General features: G+C 35.1%; 1 protein-coding gene across 7 annotated transcripts in view; it reads left to right on the forward strand.

Moving 5' to 3' along the window:
* The window catches only part of Ssx2ip (SSX family member 2 interacting protein), a 45,906-nt gene that overhangs the window by 2,357 nt on the left and 25,993 nt on the right, over nucleotides 1–17,556 (forward strand). For 5 of the 7 annotated variants that reach the window (XM_047518799.1, XM_047518822.1, XM_047518831.1 and 2 more), the window contains exons 2-4: nucleotides 13,539–13,670; nucleotides 14,414–14,583; nucleotides 15,329–15,541. In XM_047518799.1, the coding sequence (XP_047374755.1) occupies nucleotides 13,628–13,670; nucleotides 14,414–14,583; nucleotides 15,329–15,541 (426 nt within the window). In that variant the 5' untranslated portion in view covers nucleotides 13,539–13,627. Of the gene's footprint in view, nucleotides 1–5,007; nucleotides 5,158–13,538; nucleotides 13,671–14,413; nucleotides 14,584–15,328; nucleotides 15,542–17,556 lie in introns of all 7 variants that reach the window. The other 2 variants (XM_047518808.1, XM_047518846.1) reach the window with 2 other exon arrangements.

Raw genomic sequence — 17,556 nt, forward strand, 5'->3', positions numbered from 1 at the left:
TTACTAGTAATGGAAAACAGCCTAGAGTAATGCCTTTTGATGGTGGGCCAATATTTTGTGTAATACGAGCAGATTTACCAAATCATGCTTTAATCATTATTTCAAAAGCATTAAACACTTATTAAGCTGTTATTTGCCAGACTTGAGGATGAAAGGATGAGTAGTAGAGGAGAAAAAAAAATGCTGATGTGGAACACTTCAGAGAATTTCAGCTGAACCTTCACTGAAGGGGACGTTTACTAAGCATCTGGGGCACTTTACAACAATATATGGTTGAAGAATTACAGGTGGTTTGGTTAGCCTTAGGTGGGTCCCCTTTGTGGTAACGTTCAAGAATGGTGCTATGAACTTTGACCAGTAGGTGATAGGGAAACTAAAAGGTTTTGTTTAGGGGAATTATATTTGTTTTTTACTGTAGAAGAGTCTATCCACCAAAGTTAGTAATTTTAATGATACAAAAGTGTTCCGAACTTTGACAATCCAATTAATATCAGAAAGCAACTTAACAGCAATTAGACTTGAAAATATTTTATTGAAGGATTCAAACTTTTTTATTTGAATAATCATACAATAAACCTTTGTTGAGTATCTTCTGTTAAGACTTGGGGATTAGGGTTCAAAGATAAATAAGATACAGCATAAAAACATCAGGTTCTAGCAGTGTAGGAGTCTGAGATGAGAAAAGACATAAATTGTCTTTTAGGTTAACAGCAGAAAAAAGGTTCTTAAGAGAAACTGTAACCAGTTAAAGAATCAGAGTAGTCCGAACCAAAATTCTACAGTTCTTAACTTGCTTCACATTTCCTTTCCTTCTCATATTTTCTTGAATCAAATGTTTGGTTGTCCACCAAACTACTAGCAGTGTAACCCTGTCCCTTGGTTGTCTTATTTTTGAGGGATGTTAATACTACTGTCTACTTCATAGGGTTGTTATGATTTGATAAATTCCCTGACCATGCCTGGAAAAATAAGTTACATTTATTGAACACATAGTATTTCTATTTGATATAAAAGTGCTGTCATTTGAATATGAACAGATTTAAGGATTGGGTGATGACTAGATGACTCCTTAATCGTCTCAAATACTTCTTGGTCTCCAAGCCCTAGAGTTTATCCCCATTTGAACATATGGTGAGGGCATTTCTAAACTCAGTAAGTTCTGCACTATATACCCAAATGCAATTTTATTAATATTACTCCTCCATTCTTCCTAAATGACAATGTTTTCTGATCAGTACCAAAGATAGGTTTTTATATGAGATAATAAATGCCTCCCCTTTGTATTACTAGGCATGTTGTCAGTCTGACTTCTGTGGTTTTTATCTTTCATTTTCCTCATTGTCACTGGTTAAGTCAGCCAGACAAGCCCATTACCATTAATTTTCCCATTTACTGTATTTTATATTTATAAAAGTAGTTTAAAAAAAAAGGGGAGGGGAATTAAAAGCAAAGTTTTTAAAAACTTACTTGTATAGCTCCTAGCATATGTGAACACTAAAAAATATTTTCGTACCAGGGCTACTAAAAATGGAACTAATTTTGGAAATATTGTTTGGAGGAAATTGACAGAATATTGTTCTAAAAGACTTGTATGACTAAATTGATTTTAAAATATCTAGTCTAAAAAGTGGCCAATAGATACTTAAAATCCATGACGTATATGCTCTTTCTCTCTGTAGTTTGTCAGTCTTGTTAATTTATTGTAATTTGGTTGTGCATTCCTATCAAAAAGTTAACACCCTCAACGTAATTCTTTCTGCTCTGTATCCATAGTTTTAGGACTTACAATATAAAAACAAGACAGCATCTTAGAAAACCATCCACAAGCATTACCATCCATTGAGGATGATGACAGGCCTGCTGACTAGGAACTCAGTAGTGGAAGGAGTTTCATTAGTTAGAGCTACACTCTTTAAGAGTCATCAAAGTGTTCTGGAAGCACAAAGTGAAGGGGGATGATAATTCTGGAAAAACCTGGCAATTTGGGCCCTATAGTCAAGATTTAAAAAAAAATTGCTACATTTAATATTTTCTCTACATTTAGTTCACATTCTGATTATTCATTTTGAATCATGTCTGTCTGATTGAAATCTAGCATCAGGATGATGTGCTAGAGAAGAAAGAGTACCTGTATCCAGAAACAGCAGCTGGTGTAGGGTACATTCTCTCCTCTCATGCAGTAAAGCTAGTAGAGTGTCATGGTTAAATGTGCTGGACTACCAGGGTTTGAGTCTTAACTTTGTTGTATTCTACTGTGTGACCTTGGGAAAGAAAACTCCTAGGGCTTCAGTTTCTTTGTCTGTAATGGGGGGAAGTATCTATTTGGATTATGATAACATTGAATAAGTAAATGCATATAAAATGCTTACAATTTTTCCAAGTAAATGGTATGTACTTAATAAATTTTGTTTTATTAAAATTAGGTGAAATCTTGTTTACTAAACATTGAATTGTGAAGACAATATATGCATATTGTTATAAAAATGTGGAGAAAAAATTTAAATAGCTATTCTCAGTTCCATATTAGGTCTCATGAGAAATGTAAAAATCATAGTAGAACGGACAGTTTATTAAAGATCATCTAGTTCAACCTCATAATCTTACAGATGTGGAAACTGAAACGCAAAGGTACTTTGACCAGTTTAAGGTTGCTCAGTTAGTGATGGAAGTGTTGCTGAGAACTAGACCCTGACCCTGGGTTTGTTGCTCTTTTAATATTCTGTGCAGCTTCCTGGAAGTGAGGTTGCCCTGAACTAAACTAAACTAACAGTTTAGTTGGAGAAACAAGACCAAAGCAGGTGAATACATTTGCAGTGAAAAGTCAGTGAATAACAAAATATCAGATGTTGTGCATACATTCTTAAGTGTGTACCTTATATGATTTAATGAACTGCTCCATTGAAGCAGAAATACACCTTAGTTGCTTGATTCATGGTTGGTTAATGGAGTAAAAACATTCTTTTTTGAAGTTGTTATAGGTGTAAATAAAAGTCACCCTCCTTCTCTCCTCCTACCAAGATGGATTGTTAATTGAACTTGGACAGAGTCCATCTTTGCTAGGATTGCTGATACTCTGACTTTATTCTTTACAACAGTTGGGGAAAGGTTGACTTTTGTGTTTCTGATCCCTGTGTTCCCAAAGACAGTCCCATAGACATGTTTTGATAACAGGACATTCACGCAAACTGCATTATCTTTGCTCACAAATATATGCAATTATGTGGAATACATGCAGGCAGTGTACTTGATTGGTGGAATTTGCCATTCACCTTAGGAGATTTCCACTGAAGGGCAGTAGGGCTGCTATGTGAGATTGAGCTGAGTGCTTTCACACACAGGATCTCATTTAACTGCTCAAAACCCCGCCTCTAAAAATTGCACAGAATTATACATGGTTCCTCAAACATTCAAGCTACATAAAGATATATAAAGTGAAGGTCTTGGTTTTCCACCCCTCCTTTATGTTACAAACATCATCTGATCCCCAGGAATGATATTTGTAACAATTGGTAACTTTTTTGGACCTTTCTCTTAAATGTATATGTAGTTTCATTTTTTCAAAAATGGTGATCATACCGTTCTCATTAATTCATAACTACTTTTTAAATTCTGTGCATGCAGATCTACTTTATTCTTCAATTATCCCAGAGTTGGGCTTCTTCTGACTGTTCCATGTGCTTTGGGTTTTAGCTATTTCTCTGATGCCTATTAAGATTGTCTTCAGTTTTTGCAATTACAGATAATGCTACAATCTACAACATCCTTGTCAGTTATGCTTGCTTACTTGTTTGACTGAATGTGGTAATAGATGCCTGAAAATATAATTGATTATATTTTTGTAGACATCTGGTAAAGTTGTTTTCCCGTACATAATTGATTATCTGCATAACTCTGTGACATTTGTATAATTTCCAATCAGTTTTTGCCTAATGTATGTTAAGATACTGTCGATTGATGCATCTGAAAATAAATATATTTTTGTTACTTACGCCTTTCTAACATTAGGTTTGGTGTTTGAGAGAGGCATAGTTCATCCCCATTGCCTTTGGTTAGCATCACAATAATTGTCTTTACTATTGCTATCATAATTTTTTCTCATATGAAAACACATTCACTTATAAAAAATTTGGAAAGAACAAAAGTAAAAATTATCCATAACATTTGTGTGTGTGTGTGTGTGTGTGTGTAAATGTGCATGAAGAATAGAATGAAAGTGTTACTGAAAGCTAAGTCCTTGTCCCTGATGCCAATCCAATAACGACACAGTTTAGAGGAAAAGGAAAAACAAGGTTTATTGCTTTGCTAGCAAAGGAGAAACACAGGGGACTCCCGTCCCAGAGTCTGTGGTTCTGCCCATCAGCAGGAAAAGGGGAGATTTTAAAGAGGTGATTCAAAGGCTAACATTCCACTTGTTCTCTTTTGGTGGTTGTAATTCACTTGTTAATTTGAGTGATAGTCATTCGTGAGATCTTCTGTTACCATGGTGTTCTCCTGTGGTGGGTGTGTACTCAAGGACAGATAACTCTGCCTGGGATGGGGAAGAAAATAATCCTGTTTCCCCTGAGATTAGGGAGGAGAGATTAGGCAGGAGGCAGAAGAGTGGAAGAGAAGAAAAGTCCTCTCTTAAACAGAAAGTACTGCCCTGTTTCTCCCCTTTTTACTCCTAAATTGATCTTTCCTTTTCATTTTTCTGTTCACATGCAAACTTCTAGTTTTATCCAGCAGATTTTATATATATATAATATATATTTTGGATTCATGTTAGGTATTGTTCTGCAACCTTTTTAAGTTACCAAACAAAATATGAAAACTTGTAAAAGTTAGTGAAATAGCTAATAATAGCTAACATTTATTGAGCATTTACCATGTACCCGAGACCTTGTTTTTAAGTCCTTTGTAAATATAAGCTTATTTTAAAAGGTTATTGAATAAAATTATTAACTAAATTTACTGTTTGATCACAATAATAATCTTGAGGTAAAGACTGTTTTTATTCCCCTTTTGCAGATGAGGAAAATGAGGCCCAGAGGAGATTTCTGTTCAGAATCACTTAGTTTGTAAGTGGTGGAGCTGTGGTGTGAAACCAGGTGGTCTGACTTTGGATCCTGTGCATTTAACCACACTGTTTCTCATACTGCAGCAATAATCCAGTGAAGGGTATGTAAGGAGTTTATAAAGTACAGCATGTAGCTCCCTGCTCCTTAATCTAAGGTAGCTTTGTAATTGAAAGTGTTGGCTGGGAGCTTGTCTGTGATTGTATCCCTCAGCTCAAAGGGATACACATGAAATGTTTTATCATAATTTGTTTTTACACTGTCTTATTTAATCCTTGCCCAATTTGAAGATATGATGAGAGTCCTGTCTTTAAAGGGGCAGCAATACAACCAGAGCTTACCATTCCCCCCCGCCCCACCAGGACCAGGACCTTTAAAAGAATAGGCTCTGCACTCTTGGGTGGGGTTGGAATCCTAATTTTTCTCCTTTTAACTATGACCTTGGGCAAATTGCCTAACCTCTCTGCTTCAATTTCCTTATCTGTGAAAGGGAAACTAATGATAACACAAGGTTGTTGTGAGGACTGACTTCATAATATATATAACACTGCCTGGCACATGTGTCTATTAAATTAGAAGACTATGCTTAGTTTTCCACCTGTTATCACATTAAACATGGACAACAACCTTAAGAAACAGGTATTATCACTCCTATTCTACAGGTGAGGAAACCAGCTTGGAGAGATGGTCTTGCATTAAGTAACCTAAATCAGGATATGACTCTAGTCTGTTGACCCAGGCCTGTGAGGGAGGCATGCTTTGTTTGTGCCCTGTTTTCCAACTGTGAAGCCACCTAATAGCCACAAACTCTGCAAGAAGGCAAATTATTAGTATAATAGCAATTTTTGAATTTTGGTTGTTTTGGTATGTATTAAAATTTTATTTATGATTAATTCATTTTGTGGAAAATATCTATATAATTAAATTACACCATGCAGATGAAATAATTTATAGATTTTTAATTTTAGATTTGCTAAGAGATTGAGTTTAATGTGTTTCTATACCAATATGCACACCTCAGTAGTTTTAATTTATCAGCGATATTAGCAGTGGAATTGAAAGTTATAGTCCCTTTCCAAACAAAATTATAGTAGGAGGTGGTATGGTTTTAAATAATAATATTTAGTTTTGAGAGTAATAGCATCTACTTGTCTGCTGATAACTGGATTTTCAAGTTTAATGACTGAACTTTGTAAGGTAGGACTAATGTTTAAAGATTTAGTTTTAACAGTTTTATTTTTCGTAACCCAATATTTGACAACTAACTTCATAATATTTTAGCAAAAAAAACTTCAGCTATTTGTAAAGAATCCTGTGCAATATTTAGAAGCCCAAATGGTATAATGTTACTGTATACAATAGAAAACTATTTCCTGACACTTGATTGAAGTTTGTTGTAAAATTCCGATTAGGTGGGCATTGTACCTTCTCAAGTTAGAATTTCAAGAGAGCTTGAAAAGAACTCTTAAACGTGTAACCTGTAAAGGGAATCTTGTAATCACGATATTGTGTTTCTGCTGAACTCTCTTTCAATGTGTAGATATTAGAAATTTGGGTGATAACAAGGATAGGAGAAATGGGAATCAAGATTAATGCCTTTTTTTGAAAGGATTGACTCATTTGTATCTTTTCCTTTGCTGTTTCCCTTTATGTTTGCTTGTCAGAATTAACTTACTTGTGATGAGTTTTTTACTTGAGTATTCATTGAGTACTTTGTTAAGCTTGGTGGGAGGGAATACAGAAATATAAAGTGTATGGTATTTAGGAGCTCTTTGTGAAAGATAAAACAACCTAGTAAATAAATGTAAGGCTGTAGGGTAGAGTTTTGTGAGCTGCAGTAGTTGGAGAAGGCTGTGTGCAGGGGTTGATGGTGGTTGAACTGTGTTGTAAAAAAGCATTAGTTTCACGATGGGTGAAAGAAAGCAGCTGGTAGGCCCAGAAGTTGAAGTGAGTGTCATATGTGAGACTCAGTTCATTGTAGAGATTTATTGAGCACCTGCTATATTTTGGGAATGTGACCACAGATATGAGTACATTCCCTACCCTCTCTAGAAGTTCATAAACTAGTGGGGGAGGCATTCTGCTAACATGGAATCATTAATTGTATAGTAGATGATGTTATAAACCCAATCATTTGCATTTGTAATGTATGATAGCATTTTTAGTTGTTTCAGCAGGAGATATGTAAATTATGGAGTAAGTTTTAGAAGGGACTTAGAAACATAAATTATATACTTTTTCATATGCTTTATTTAATGCTGTTTAACGGATATTCCAAAGTTTAGCAACTTAACAAGCATTTACTGTCCCATAATTTCTATGAGTTGGGAATCTGGGCACAGTTTAGCTGGGTGCCTGTGGCTTAGGATCTCTCACGGCTGCCATCAAGGTGTTGGCCAGGCTGCAGGCATCTCAAGGTTCGACTGAGGTAAGATCTGCTTCCAAACTTATACATGACTCTTGGCAGGCCTTAGGTCCTGTTGGCCACGCACATCAGTTCCTTGTCACATTGGCTTCTAAATAGAGGTAGTCACAGCGTGATAGTTTGCTTTCCTCAGAAAGAGGAATTTGAGAAACAGTAAGTAAAAAACAACCCCCCAAAAAGCTCAACCCTTTTTATAACCTAATTTTCAAAGTGAAATTCCATCACTTTTGTTTTATTTGTTTGTTAGAACCTAGATACTCAAGGAGCAGAATAACTCAAAAGGTATTTTTATTAAAAGCAGGAATAACTGGGGTCTGCATTAGAGGCTGCCTGCCCCAAAGCTCTACAGGGTTTTGAAGTGTGTTAAGAATCTGAGTCTTAACATGAACTAGGTAAGGAACTTTTCTGATGGAAAAAAACGTGTAATTCGCCAGGAACCAAATGTTTTTGATAAGGTCTGTAAGATTAGTTTCAATGTTGCATTAATGTTTGCTGTAGGATAGGGAAGGGTTTATAAACCAGAAACTGGCAAAGCAGAAATGAATTTTATGAAAAACAAATAATTTCAAATGAATTATAAAAACTAAATCTTTTTTTTTCTTTCAGCACCAGGGATTGAACCCAGAGGTGCTTTATCACAGCCACATCTCCAGCCCTTTTTTAAAATTTTCACACAGGTTCTTGCTAAGTTGTTTAGGGCCTCCGTAATTTGCTAAGGCTGGCTTTGAACTTGGATTCCTCCTACCTTATCCTTCTGAGAGAGCTGCTGGGATTGCAGGCATGTGCCACTGTGCCCTGCAGAATGAATCTTTTAAAGAAACTTGATGGAGATCCTTTTGGTTGCATTTTATTTTCAGTTGCTGTAGGCAAATTTACAATGTTGAAAGGTTGAATGATGATAGAATGAAAGGAGCACAGGATTTTGAAAACTTAGATTTGTGTCCTGCATTCACGGCCAGGCCAATCAGAAGCGTGACCTTGGGCACTCCTGGTGATCTCACCAGGCCCTAGTTTCTTGTCTTTGATACAGAAAAAGAAAATACTTTGACATGAAGAATGACAGATTTGTGGAATTTAGTAAGATCCTCATTTTCTTTCAGAAAAGGTACAATCATAAGTTCAGATGTTTCACTGCTTCCCAGTTCTCTGTCCTTCTAATCTAGAAAATGCTATTAGATGATTTTTAAGCCCTGCATAATCATTTTTCCTAGAAAGCCAGAATACTCTTGCTTGTTTTTTGTCTATAGTATGTGGCATGGTTCTTTAGAACCCACAGCAACATGCAGGGAAGACACAATAAAGTACTTGCTACTACAAAAGTGGCAAGTTGACTTTTTTACCAAAATTATTGCCATTTTACTCTAGAAGGATTTTCCTCATGAAATCTATTGATTGGAATTTATGTTGAGAAGTACTTCCAATGAGGAAGGTTATTAGATGGATATATAATTCCTATCTGTAGTGAACAAAACTGTCTCTGGTGTTAACAGGAGAAAAGGAATTCTTATTTTTTAATAACTTGATGGAGTTGTTCTTGTTTTAGTATAGTTCAAAATCATTCCTAAAAAACTCTGAATGAAATGGTTTTTAAGGTATTTAAATTTTTTATTCTTCAAGTTTCAATCATGATTGGTGGATTTAACCCATCTTGAAATCTGGGCAGCTACCCAACTGTTATGGTTTGGATGTGAGGTGATCCCCAAAAGCTCATGTGTGACAGAGTGCAAGAAGGTTCAGAAGAGAAATGATTGAGTTGTTTTTAAGAGTGTTAATCCAATCCGGGATTTAATCCCCAGATAGGAATTAACTGAGAGTAACTGAAGTGGAAGGGTATGGCTGGAGGAGATGGAAATTGGGGTGCGGCTTTGAGTATATATTTGTATCTGCAAGTGGAGTCTCTGCTTCCTGATTACCACAGAAGCCACTTCCCTGTGCCACACTTTTCCATCATGTTGTACCTGTCTCATCTAGAGCCCTTAGGAATGGAGTGGCTGTCTATGGATTGAAACCTCTGAAACAATGATCCCTCAAATAAACTCTTCCTCCTCTACAGTACTGCTGATCAGGTTATTTAGTCACAGCAGCGAAAAAACTGACTAATATACCAACTGGTGGTACATATAGAGAATTTTAGGTTCCAAATTACTTGAACCAAAACATGGTTTACTGTTAACTTTTTTCTTCTAGCAATACTGTAGTGTTCTCATTTGATTTGTCATGAATAATTATGTCCACTATATAATTGTTTGATCTGAATTGGTCAGTCTACAGTATGAACTTGTGTTCTAGTGCCAAATTTGTATCGGAGTCCTTGAATCTTCTTGAAGCTTGTGGCAGGGCTTGTGATGGTTTTAGGTTTGTGCAAAGCAGAAATGTTTCTGTTACCTTTTTTCTTTTAAAACTAACTTAGACTTATTTTAACATCTTCATAAAAATATTTGCAAACACCAGCAATGAAATTTTAGTTGTGATTGAGCTAAAATACAACACCTTGCTTGAATTAGCCTCTTGGTTTTCAGGCGTATATTGATTAGGAATCCTAAGTTTCCTTTATTGAAAAAACTGGTTGGGTAACTTTTCTTTTTTTATCACAAGTCTCATAGTATATAATTTCGTACATCATTGAACAGAAATGTTTTCATGGAAACTTAGATGGTGTGAAATCATATACTGAAATTCTATACTGTTGGAAAGATCTTTGTTTCATAGGACTTAAAAATGGAGTTTGATTTTCATCATGAACATTTAACAGGACCTGGATATTTTGCAGGATTTTGTTGTTTTAGTTAACAGGATAGGGAACAATTCACTTTCTAAACCTGTAGACACTGATGTGGTAATTTCACAGAGAAAGGATACATGGTTTAAGTTACAATTTTGAAGAATGGATATGTCATAGATGCATTTTGTGTTTAGTCTTTGAATATGAGAAGAAAAGCCAGGGCACTATTGTATCTTATCCATGAATATCTTCACGCTCACACACATTCACAAAACAACAAAAAGATCTTTAAAAGATACCTATTTGTTTTCATCTTGTTCCTCTGCCAAATCTATTAATTACAAAGAATTAGCCCTCTGCTTAATATGTCCATAAAGATACATTTTTAGATCTTCTAAGGGATCTGTGTTCAATTTTTATTAAAAGCAGATGTGCATTTTTGTTACAGATTTTAGAATCCTTTCATTTACACCATACAGCCCTGTGTCTAAATGATGATGATAACTAATATTTATTTTGTGTGTTCCATATGCCAAGCAGTGTGCTAAATATTTCATACATTATCTCACTTAATCCTCATGGGAAATTTGAAATAAGTGCCATTATTATGGTAGTTAACCAGTGGGGAAATTAGGGCTCAGAGAGGTTATTTACCCAAAGCAGAGCTATATTAACACAGATGGGTTCATAACCCTTTACAGCCTTTTTTACTTATAGCTGCTATCTCTGAAAGCCAGAAGTAAAATTGAAGTTTTTCTTACTTGGCACAGACTTAACTTTTATTCTTATGTTGAAGGCACCCATTTAAGGGTAATGGAATGTAGAGAATTGACCTGGGTGTACCCTTCCTTTCCAAAGCACATGAATAGAAAACTGTCAATATATCAGTGCCAACCTGGATAACCTTCCTCATATATGTATGCATGTGTGCCGTAATGTGTAAAATAACACATAAAATCCTCTGCTTTAGTGTACATTGGATGCTCCTCTGTAACTTAGCAGTCATCCTCGATTCTTTTGCCCACATTTCAGTTCCTCTGCAGGTCCTGAAGGCTTTTTCTTCAGACACATTTCTAATTCATCTACCTGTTTCAGCTTCCACTGTTGGAACTGTGGTGTAGCACTGGAAGTCTTAACCTGGGGTATGGCAGTAGCTTCCTTATTGCTTTCTACCTTCACTGTTGTCTACCTGTGTGATGTACTCAACAGCAGTCAGTGATCTTTCTTAAAGCATACAGGAGATGATGTTACTTTCCTGCCTACAACTGTTTAGCACCGGTTTATTACAATTCAGGGAACTTCAACCCACTACCCTTCTAGTAATGCTTACTGTGCTTCAAATACACTGGACGTCTTTGTTTTTCACATTTATCAAGTTCATTTTCATCTCAGATCTTTGTACCTGCTATTTCTTCTGCCTGTCCGCTCTGGACGTTGATGTCATTTAGGTCTTAGTTCAGAGGTCACCAATTCAGTGTAGCCTTCCTTACTAACCCAGATACTCCCCATCCCAAAACTCGCATCACATTTTACTTTCTTTTTAGTTCTTACCACTATTAGTTTATTGCTTGCTTCTTTAGTGTCTTTTTCCCCCCTACACCAGAATGCGAACTTCTTGAGAGCAAAGCCTCTCTTGTGCCTAAGGGAAAAAAAAATGTCTGGTACATAGTAGGAGCTCAATAATTTGTTGGTTTAATGAAAAGTTTCATCTAACTTTTAACATCACGTGAGTATGTTTCCACAGCCTGAAATATTGAGGATACTGGTTGTAAACTGTTGATCAACTCTGGCCTGAGGACACATTTATTTGTTATTTGAGTTTCAACTTACAGTCAGGGCCATGGATCTTAAGTGTATAACTTGATGAAATGTACTTATGTGTATACCCATGTGACCAATTCTCAGATCAAGATATAGAACATTTCTGGTACCCCAGAGGTTCTCATAATCCCCCTCTACCCTCTCTTCTCTTCTGACAGAATAATTTGCATAGAGTTAAGAACTTTTAATTAGCTTCTACCATTTAAAAATAGGGAGACTTTACATAAAAATTTAGAATTCCAGCATCTCTAAAAATTCAAAGTTCTTCAACATGGGACCTACTTTCTCTTGACTAGTTACTTTAATGGAGAAGCAGCTGTCCAAAGTGTTGGCACATGTTCATCAGCTTGTGTGAGGACTCCACCCCTCCTCCTCCTGTCCCTGACCTTGAAATCAATTGCCAGTTGCCATTTATAATTTCACTTGAATTGTTTTTCTTATGATGGAGAACTATCTCTTTCATTATCTCTAAAGAAGTAGAAATATGAATGGTAGATGGAAAATCTTACATGTCTTACACTTAGTTTACTTTTTTAGTTCATTTGTATTCTAGCCTTTTAGTTATTTGTTAGCCACCCTGTTTCTACATAATTTCAAGGCTATACAGTGTTCTATTTATAAATGTATTATTTATTTATCCAGTCCTCTAAGGTGGAACATACTGTTTCTATTGTAGTGAACAACCTGTATATGAATCTTTGCATACGTTACTTTATTAGGATAAAATTTTAGAAGTGGACTTTCTAGATCAAGATGTTTTTCACTTTTAAGCCTTTTGATACATAATTGCCAGATAGCTTAGTAGTAGCAAAAGTTGATGTTATTTGAATAGCATCAATCCCTACATTTGTGTCAACGCTGGCAATTTTGAAAGAAACCGGGTGTAGTGGTGCATACCTGTAACCCCAGCAGCTCTGGAAGTTGAGGCAGGAGGATCAAGAGTTCAAAGCCAGCCTCAGCAACTTAGCAAGACCCTAAGCAACTCAGTGAGACCCTGTCTCTAAATAAAATACAAAATAGGGCTAGGGATGTGGCGCTCAGTGGTTGAGTGCCCCTGAGTTTAAACCCTGAAACTCCCCACCAAAAAAAATTCAAAGAAAAGTTTTGCTGACATTGGGAAAACAAAAAATGGGGAATGTTGGCCAAGAAGTTTTTCATCTTCTTATCTACATAAATAAGAATTATGCTTTGTTTTAAAGATATAGAAATGTTACTTAGTACAATGCTTTACCCTAGATTTATATTGTGCGTCAAATCAGGCATCATGTATCTTGGTCAAGAAGTAACATGAATACCCCCGTGTAAACTAGGGAACCTTTAACCTTGATCCTTGTATATTTGTACATATATATGTAGTATATTTTTATATAATTATTACTCTATGTTCTGTATCCACATGGGAGTAAATGTTGCATATTCTTCTGTTTGAAGCACATACAACTAATTGTTACGTAGTGGTTTTATATTGGTTTTCATATTAAATTAGAGGCCATTATTCTGTCATTTGCTTCTTAAGGAGATGCCTACTTAGAAGAGTGACAGCAGCTGGTCTACATGTTTCAGTGCTGAACTAGTTCCTCAGGTATCCTGGCTCTGGAAATTGCTATGGGAGATTGGATGACTATTACAGATCCAGGTCTGTCTGCAGGTAACTGAAGCTAAATTTAAGGGAAAACCAAAGCAGTTTAACTGAGTCTAAAATAACTGGCAATCAAAGCATTAATTGTTAAGGTGAATGTTTTCAACAAAAATATTTGAGTTACAAAAATATTGAAGATGTGACTAGAGAAAGACAAATGATTATAATATGCCCAGTTTTCATCTTCAGTAAAGTTATGAGAGAGCTAAGAATGTGCTGTAATCAGTGGGTTCAATGCTTTAGATTGTGTACTGGATCTTTAATATTTTTGAGTAAAATTTTTATGCATTTGAAATATATTCAGTGGTTACTTCAGTGTTTCTCAGATTTGTTCCTTTATCACACAAGCATTGAGTGAAATAGACAAGTGTGTTTTGTCTCTTATTTTTATAAATCTAAAATAGTGGAAGTTAAGATATATTGTCACTTACCATACCTTCTAAGAATACTACTTTAATTGTATCTTTTTGGGAAAAAAAAGTAAGTTTCAGATAAAAATAGCTTCATTCCTATTTGAAAATTCTTAAGAGTGTGTGTGTGTGTGTGTGTGTGTGTGTGTGTGTTTGTGTGTGGTATATAAAATTTAAATTTTTTGGTAATGGAATTGATAATTTTTACAAACATTTTTATATTTATATGAATGCTTTTTTTAAATATATTTTTTAGTTGTAGGTGGACACAATATCTTTATTTTTATTTTTATGTGGTGCCGAGGATTGAACCCAATGAATGTTTTTTATTGGTTCTTTCAGAAAGTAAAAATATCTCTCAATATACCTCAGAAACAAAGATGTCTCCATCAAGTCTATACTCACAGCAAGTGCTATGTTCTTCAATACCTTTATCAAAAAATGTGCACAGCTTTTTCAGTGCCTTCTGCACAGAAGAGAATATTGAACAAAGTATTTCATATCTTGATCAGGTAACATGTTTTTATAAGTATAAATCATGTTATACAGTAGAACATACATACGAAGTTATATAAAAACATATTTGTCAAGTACAAGTACATTGTTATGCAGTGACCAGAGACTTGGATTTGCTGAGAACCTTGGTAATGATCTAGTCTAATGTAAGTTAGCTATTATATTTGGAGCAGCTTGGTTCCCCATCATCCCGTGCTTCTCCATTGAGTTTAATCCTCATTTTATTGGTGCAGAAACCTAAGTACCTTATTCCAGGTCAGAGGGGATTGTAGAGCAGAGTCTAGAAGAAAACCCAGTTCTTTTAATTTTTTTTGTTCTTTGGGATATTTACTATTTTTTTAGTGAACTCAGTATAGTTTTCTGTTTTAGAAAGTATTTATGAATTTTGTTTCCTTTCCTCTGTGGTAGTCAACTTTTTAAAAATTAATTTTAAATTTTTAATTGGCAAGTAAAAATTGTATATATTTCTTACATACAACATGATGTTTTGAAATATGTGTACATTATAGGTAGTTTAGATGAGCTAATTAACATGCATAACTCATACGTTTTGTGGTAAGAAAACTTAAAATCTACTCTCAGCATTTTCAAAAATACATTGTTATTAATGATAGTCAACTTGTTGAACAATAGATCTCTTGAACTTATTATTCTTCATATCTAACTTTTGAAATTTGTATCCTTTGACCAACGTCTCCCCAAGGATAACCAACTTTTAAGAAAACATTTTTCTTCTACCAGGAATTGACTACTTTTGGTTTTCCTTCATTATATGAAGAATCCAAAAGTAAAGAGACAAAGAGAAAATTAAATATAGTTGCTGTTTTAAATTGTATGAATGAGCTACTTGTACTTCAGCGAAAGAACCTTCTAGCTCAGGAAAATGTGGAAACAAAGAACCTGAAACTGGGAAGTGATATGGACCATCTACAGAACTGCTATGCAAAACTTAAGGTAGAAAATGTGAATCAATATGTATTCTAGTGCCATTATTATATAAATCATTACTATAAATGTTCATTGACTATCATATTTTAAGGTCATTTTTTAAAGTTTTAGTTTTTAGAAACTTTAAACTTCATTTGCACAAATCAGTTATACTGCTTCTTAATATTTATATTGAAGGCATTGATTTTATGAATATTTTAGTGACTTGCTAAATCTTTAGAAAGTTAACTTAGAAAATGTTTTTATTCTGAGGAAAATATAATAAGGATTATACCACCCCCATATAATCTTGCTTAATAAAGTAGATGTTTAACAGTCTTTTATAAAGAGTTGTAGTCATTCATTTTGATCCTGGGGATTGAACCTAGAGGCACTGAGCCACACCCCCAGGCTTTCTTTATATTTTGTTTAGAGACAGGGGCTCACTTAGTTGCTTAGGGACTCAATAAGTTGCTGAGGCTGGCTTTTTTTTTTGTGATCCTTTTGCCTTACCCTCTCAAGCTGCTGGGATTGTGGGCATGCTCTGCCATAGCTGGTTTATATTTTCCTTTAAAAAAAAAAATTGGAGAAGAGGAACAAAGTGTTTGAAATTGTGGTTTGGTTAAGGACTTATGGGTGTATGTTGTTGAGGATGTAATGTATTAAGGATCGAAGCCTAATTTTTTCCTAAATATACTATTCTATATTGGGTTTCCTTGTTTGTGAAAATCAACACCTTTGTATTTATATACTCTGAGAAAATTAGCTTCTTTTTACTTTTTCATCTGTTGTTCCATGCCCTTTTCTCCTTTTTCTTTATGTATATTCTGACCCCACCTGACCTCTTCCAAAAACAGAGAACCAAAAAAAAAAAACTCAGAATCCTGAATCTCTTGAGCTCTGTGAGAAAATAATAGTGTCTCTGAATGTAATACACGAAAATTTGGAGAAATGAAGTAGCATAGAGTTGGCCTATATGTGGACAGGTTTGGAGATGGTTTAGAGAATCATCTGAGGTCCACAATAACACCTTCCTCTACCAGCCTGTCACTTACTACCTTATGGTACTTAGATTGTTTTCTTAGCTCATGTACCATGCTAACCGTGTGTTTTCTCTTTACTTTTTTTTTTTTTTTTTTTTTTTTTTAAAGTTTTTGTACATCCTGTATACCTACAGGATAGAGACTATCCAACTATGTGTCTTTGTTGACCCCAGGAGCTTTGGTGGATTGGAGAGGATTGTTATGCCCTAGGCTTATGGATAAGAGTTGTGGATACTGCATTAATCCAGATCAGAGACACCTGTAGAAGGTCTAATTATGGGTTAGCTAACCAGAGTTATAAACCTAAAAGATGGAATTATTTTTTTTTAATCAAGCATCCTTGGGCAATTGTTCTATAATTAGGTGCTTATTAATCATTTGATAATATTGGTAATCTGGAGCTATTGAAGCTTTCCTATAAGTCATAGTCATTTAGTAGGACTACCTAGAGCATAGAATATTTTTCCAGGATATCTTCTAATTTGAAATTTGAACTGGGCCAGAATCTGTACTGTTGGGTCAGCTGTGGACAGAAATGTGTATTCAGTGGGAAGTCACTGATAGGTCCTTGAAAGTTTCTAGATACAGCCATATGATTCATTCAACTTGTCAAGCAAAATTTTATCAAGTATTTATGTGCTAGGCCCTGGATTTCAAAGATGAGTGAATACCCAGTTCCTGTGCACTAGGAGATTGCAGTGTATTGGAGTGAGATACAGTGAACCACAGCTATTTGCTTCATTAATTGTTCTTGGTGTAAGAGGTGAGGGCAGGCTTCATAGAGCAGTTACTCTTGATCTGAGAGAGAAAGAATGAGTAGAAATCAGCTAGCATTTTTTGGAAAAGACATTCTAGGCAGAACACATAACTTACATAAAAGCATTGGTACTTGGAAGAACATTTCACTTTCAGGTAACCACAAATAGGGTGTAGAAATATGGATGAAGAGTGGTGAGAAGAGAGGCTCTTACCCCAGGTTCCAGGTGGTATGAAAGGCAT

Source organism: Sciurus carolinensis, chromosome 1 (assembly GCF_902686445.1).
Source record: "Sciurus carolinensis chromosome 1, mSciCar1.2, whole genome shotgun sequence".
Taxonomy (NCBI): domain Eukaryota; kingdom Metazoa; phylum Chordata; class Mammalia; order Rodentia; family Sciuridae; genus Sciurus; species Sciurus carolinensis.